Source organism: Austrofundulus limnaeus, unplaced genomic scaffold (genome assembly GCF_001266775.1).
Source record: "Austrofundulus limnaeus strain Quisiro unplaced genomic scaffold, Austrofundulus_limnaeus-1.0 Scaffold8, whole genome shotgun sequence".
In the NCBI taxonomy this organism is placed as follows: domain Eukaryota; kingdom Metazoa; phylum Chordata; class Actinopteri; order Cyprinodontiformes; family Rivulidae; genus Austrofundulus; species Austrofundulus limnaeus.
The window spans coordinates 3,154,139-3,155,565 of record NW_013952410.1 but is presented as its reverse complement, the minus strand read 5'-3'; the positions used below and the strand labels follow the sequence as shown (position 1 = coordinate 3,155,565).

The 1,427-nt window shown below is 37.6% G+C and overlaps 1 protein-coding gene across 1 annotated transcript in view; it reads right to left on the bottom strand.

Annotated features, from left to right (window-relative positions):
• Positions 1-1,427, bottom strand: part of usp13 (ubiquitin specific peptidase 13) — a gene marked incomplete in the record, with an annotated part of 38,656 nt that overhangs the window by 9,402 nt on the left and 27,827 nt on the right. The window contains 2 exon segments of the mRNA XM_014000304.1: positions 277-420; positions 854-877. Of these exon segments, the coding sequence (XP_013855758.1) occupies positions 277-420; positions 854-877 (168 nt within the window).

Genomic DNA, 1,427 nt, shown 5'->3' with positions numbered 1-1,427 from the left:
GTTTCATTCTTTGATTTCCATTTTCTGTGTACTGTTCTGTTTTAAATTACTATTTATTTTGGAATTTTAAAAATGTAAAAATAAAATAAAAAAATAGACACCATTTCATCTATCAAATGATTTAGTTCAATTTTGTTCAACTCCAACTGTTTCATGAAGCTTTTCAGAAACTCTGGTGTGTAAAAACCAGATGTCCTAATGCAACATGTTCATTCAGGGCTCGAGATTCAAACATCTCCCCGGTCCCTCAGCTTTGTGTGCCGATTCATTCCTTACCAGGCTCCTCCATGTGGGCTATGATCCAGTTGAATGCCATCTCCGGGCCCATGTTGCCGGTGTAATACACCGCCTTTCTGCAGGCCTCCAGTGGAAAGCCCATCTCTGCCAGCTGCATAACTGCTGCCTCATCGATCTCCGGAGCTGCGGACGACAAACTAGAATCAACACCTAAACACGCACCCACCGATTCAGCAGTACCAGCAACACTCTTTCTTTGGGACTCATTAAACACAAAAACCTGAAGAGAACCAGCCCCAGGGAAACCTTTTTTTTCCATTGAGGTAAAGATCTACGTATCAAGGAGAGAAATGAGCTTGATTTATATATATACATATACATATACATATACACAGTATATATACTGTATGCATATAAGACAGAACTACATTCAAAAGTTAAGTTCGCCTGGAAGTACAGAGCACCTGCCGCACCTGCTCTGCTAGTGGAAGGTTCAGCTCAGCAGCATTCATCACTGCTGTYTGCAGCCCAAAATACATTTTCCAAGGTAATAACTTACATGCGTCCTACACGTTTGTTCAAACAGTATGACTCAGAARAGGAATGAAATACTCACAGTCTGTTGAGCTCATGGAGTTATCTGAAAAAGGAGAGGAAATATTGTTAAAAGTGATGCAGCACAGTCAGATCAATAATTACTTGTTTTATTTTATTTGTACAACTGCATCTCCTGAAGGAGACTGTAAATCTTTTTTTTTATTTTTTTTTGTAGGATGTTCCATAAATGCCTCGCATCCAAGAAGTGAGGAATCCGACTTCTTTAAAAAGAGGACAGCAGAAATGTGACTGAGCAAAGTGCGTGTTTGAGTGTTTCATTGCTAAAAATAAAAACAAACAAAAAAAACACATTCAATTCAATTCAGTTCAGTTTATTTATACAGCGCCAAGTCACAACATACGTTGTCTCAGGGCACTGTACATAAAAAAGAACAATCTAAAGAAGATATAAAACCTAAAGATGAACCAATGCTTATGGTTTTTGAGGCAGTTGAAAAATAGTATACAGTATTACCTTTAAAGTTGTTTTAAAAGCATTTTTTTGCAATATATGGAGATGTTTGGGGTTGTGTATATTTGTGCGTACATGTGTATGTGCATATACTGTACAATGCATGTAGATGTACATTTAC